The sequence below is a fragment of the Thamnophis elegans genome, chromosome 16 (genome assembly GCF_009769535.1).
Source record: "Thamnophis elegans isolate rThaEle1 chromosome 16, rThaEle1.pri, whole genome shotgun sequence".
In the NCBI taxonomy this organism is placed as follows: Eukaryota; Metazoa; Chordata; class Lepidosauria; order Squamata; family Colubridae; genus Thamnophis; species Thamnophis elegans.
Window position 1 is genome coordinate 12627214 of NC_045556.1, and position 4322 is coordinate 12631535.

At 44.0% G+C, this 4322-nt stretch overlaps 1 protein-coding gene across 1 annotated transcript; it reads left to right on the forward strand.

Moving 5' to 3' along the window:
• The first annotated feature begins 80 nt into the window (after positions 1-80).
• CTXND1 (cortexin domain containing 1) lies at positions 81-1297 on the forward strand. Its single transcript, XM_032232540.1, has one exon. It carries the CDS (start codon positions 219-221, stop codon positions 396-398), a length of 180 nt encoding a protein of 59 aa, XP_032088431.1. The 5' UTR covers positions 81-218; the 3' UTR covers positions 399-1297.
• Positions 1298-4322: the final 3025 nt, after the last annotated feature.

Consider the following 4322-nt stretch of genomic DNA (forward strand, 5'->3'; position numbering starts at 1 on the left):
TAAGTCTAAGTGCTATTGCTGTTGCTATTAATACTGGGAGAGATAATATATATATATATATCAATGCAGAACCCCTTAAACTTGCATGCTAAAAAGAAAAAGAATGCTAAGAATGCTAAAGATGGGGCATGGGTTGTTTATTCAATACTGTCACTTCCTGCAGGTAAAAAAATCATGGTAGCAGCAGGAATTAACCCTGATGTGGAGAGACACAAACAATGGAAGGACCAACTCCTGAACCTCCCTTTGTCGATGTGGATAAAGGACTAACCTTGGCGTGCTTTGTCTTCCTCTGCCTTTTCCTCATCGTCATGATTATCCGCTGTGCCAAAGTCATCATGGACCCTTACAGTGCCATCCCAACCTCCACGTGGGAGGAACAACACCTGGATGACTGACCAACCCAAGGGCTTGGGGGGGGGGAATGCCCCCCTCCCAAGCCCTCTGCACCTTGGACTGACCCATGGACTTGACACAAGAAAGCACAGATTAAGCGGCCACCTTATCAGGATGAAAGCACTAAATATGACTCCTCTTCACATCAAGATGCTTACGGCAACGGAGAAGTTTTGAGAGCACATCGATTACAGCTTTGTCTGCAGATCTACTTGAATTCTTCACTTTGTCCTTTTGATCTATTGCTACGCTCTCTCTCTTTCTCTCTCTCTTCCAGGTTTTCACGAGAGGGGAGCTATGACGGTTCTATTACATCAAGTAGCACAAAATGCTCTTTAGATACTAGAACTCTCCTTCAAGCTTTCTCTAGAGTAATCTGTCCTTAGCAACGTTGGCTGCATTTAAATCCAATGTGTACAGCTTTATCCAGATTGCTTAGCATTTGAGTAGGGCCTGGGGGGGGGACATCATGCTTCCCCCAAGTAGGGGCAAAAAGTGTAAGGGGTCCATGAAAAAAAAACATTTGTGGGTTCCTGTCAATTTAGTATTCATGGGATTATATTAATTAGACCCAGCTAGGATGCTTACTCTCTGTGTATCTTCCATAGAATTAAAGACTGGTGACAATGATGGAAAGCTTCTCTTTGGGCCACTTTCAAAGATTTACAGGTTCAGGTTATGTGCCTACGATTTGAGACATTATTTCAAGTGAGATCATAAAGATTTCAGTTGTTATTTCAAGCGAAACCATAATGATTTATGTTGTTATTTCAAGTGAAATTTCCAACATCATAGCAGATTTGCTTCCCTTGCTCTCGAAGGAACTTATGCTGCAATTTTTGCACCGGTGGTGGGATTCAATCTTTTTTTACTACTGGTTCTGTGGGCGTGGCTTGGTGGGCGTGGCAGGGGAAGGATGCTGTAGAATCTCCATTCCCTCCCCACTTCAGGGGAAGGTTACTGCAAAATCCCCATTTCCTCCCGATCAGCTGGGACCCGGGAGGCAGAGAATAGAAGGGGGCGTGGCCAGTCAGAGGTGGTATTTACCGGTTCTCCCAACTACTCAAAATTTCCACTACCGGTTCTCCAGAACTGGTCAGAACCTCTGGTTTGCACAATTAAATGTACCCTACGGGCCCCTTCTGTGTATAAAACAGGCCTTGCCAGTTTAAACATATAGTATATTTCACTTTTGATACTGATATTATTTTGTCACAGCGCCCCAGTGGTTAGAGTGCAGTATTGCAGGTTACTTCTGCTGATTACCAGCTGTCAGCAGTTTGGCAGATCGAATCTCACCAGGCTCAAGGTTGACTCAGCCTTCCATCCTCCCGAGGTGGGTAAAATGAGGACCCAGATTGTTGGGGGCAAGAGGCTGACTCTGTAAACTGCTTAGAGAGGACTGTAAAAGCACTGTGAAGCGGTGTATAAGTCTAAGTGCTATTGCTGTTGTCCTTCCTTCCTTCCCTTTCCTTCATTTTCTTACTTCCCTCTGCCCACTGCCAGCAGTTCGAATCCCACCAGGCTTAAGGTTGACTCAGCCTTCATCCTTCCGAGGTGGGTAAAATGAGGACCCAGATTGTTGGGGGAAAGAGGCTGACTCTGTAAACTGCTTAGAGACAGCTGTGAAAGCACTGTGAAACGGTATATAAGTCTAAGTGCTATTGCTGTTGTCTTTCCTTCCTTCCTTCCTTCCTTCCTTCCTCCCTTCCCTTCCTTTCCCTTCCCTTCCTTCCCTCTGTCCACTGCCAGCAGTTCAAATCCCACCATGCTTAAGGTTGACTCAGCCTTCATCCTTCCAAGGTGGGTAAAATGAGGACCCAGATTGTTGGGGACAATAGGCTGCCTCTGTAAACTGCTTAGAGAGGGACTGCTTAAAGCACTGTGAAGTGGTAAAGAAGTCTTAAGTGCTATTGCTAAGTGCTATTGCTCAGCTGTGCTGAGAAGAGCTTTCATGCTTTTTATGAATTGAACTTCAGGTCTGTCCCATCCATATGCAGTTCTGTTCATTATTGCAGGAGGGCCAGGGAATTATCCAAACAAATGGCCCCGGATAGGAAGATTTGTTTTATTTCTTTGGCATAATTTAGAAAAATCAATCAAAGAGCCAGGCAGAAATTTGCACTCTCAAAAATTGCAGCTCGGCCTTCCATCCTGCCTATTAGTCTTGTTTTATCGCCTCTGCAATAAAAAGAGAGTTTGACACTCTGATTCAAGGATCAGGTCCAAATTCTGACTTTTGATCTCATGAGGACAGTTGGACGATGCCCTTAGTTTGATTTGTTGGATTAGCCCATTTTTACACCTTAGCACAATTGTGCAAAAAGAAAGGAGGGGTATGCAGCCCACAGTCCACTGACACACACACACATCATTGTTCAATTCGTGCAGAAAAGTGGCTTCTAGATTCAGAGAACTTGCTCTGACCGAGGCTTCCCAAGAGCATGAAGCAAACTCCTTATCCTGACAAAAAACCCTTTGATTAATTTACTGTGAATTCTACTCACATATACAGCATTCAAGGGAGGATTTACAGTCAGAGACCTTATCTGGCTTGGAGAGCTGCCAGGCTGATATCTGCAAAACTTGGCAAGGAGTCTCGGAGAGTCACGAACCAATTAAACGAACTAATTGTCTCCTGCAAACTCCACTCCCCTTTTATTTCCTCTGGGAGGGGCCATTCATCATCCACCTGTGCCCTTACTCCCAAGTCAACCCATTCTTTAGCTGCTCCCTTCGTCTGGCAAACTTTGCACATGCGCACACAGGGAACAGGCTCCAGCTGTTCGTCTGCCTCACTGATGTCTGACTCTGAAGGTAGCTGGTAACTGGGATACAGCTCTAGCCCCCTCCCTGCCTCCGACACAGAGCCCTCATCAGAGCCTTCCCCAGATTCCAGGACTGGCCCATGTTCCTCTCCAACCTCCTCACTGTCCGAATCTGCTGCCAGCTCTGCAGGCCACTTGTAGAGATCTTTGGTGCTCTTTGTTTATTGTTTTTTTTTTTAAAAAGAAGGCCCTATCAAGGGATGCAAAGATACTTGGTTTGTAAATGTCTGGAGGTAATTCTAGAACACTCTGAATTGAAGTCGTGGCCCTTTGCATTACATCCAAAAGAATGGATCTCCTTTATTTATTTCATGGTTAAAAGGTGGGAATCCCTGAACAGAGATTTGCAGAAGCCCTAGAAATGATGGGATGCCTCTCATTGAAGAACAGAAAGACAAAAGACGCAAACTACCCTTCAGTTTCAAATGTATGGGCAGGAAAGTCTTTGAGAGACAGCAAAAATCTCATTCAGATGATAAACAGCATCCTGTGGGCATGGATTCCATTTTGGGAAATGGGTATTTCGCCATTGGCCACGCCCACCATGGCAGCCATTTTGTGATTGCAACGATACACAATTTGTGTGTGACAGAACCCAGCAAACGAAAGCAATTCTACGACACTTAAAAGATTTATCAGAATATAAATCAGGATGAGTAAAATGTTCACCTGATGCTTGATTAACCCTAACTGACTGGTTTATATCTGGACAGCAATACATCTGGGACAAGAATAGAAAAATAATGCAATGCTTTATAGAACTATTCAATACCTACTTTTTTTTTTTTAGCTAGCTTACATGGCTAAAGATGAATTCACATCTGTCCGTGTACAGTGTCTTGATAGAATTTTTTAGAAAGAAAGTAACGAAACCAGACCTAATTGATGCACAATTGCTGTGGTTTATGGAGATTCTCAGTCATCCAGATCATGGTTGCCCCAAAAGTGCTTTTTTTCAAACCAGATTTTCTTTGTTCTCCCTTGAAGATGTTTCGCTGCTCATCCAAGAGTTGGATGAGAAGCGAAACGCCTTCACGGAAAAAAAAACTAAGGAAGTCCAGTTGCCTTTTGAAAAAAATACCTTTGGAACACAGTGAC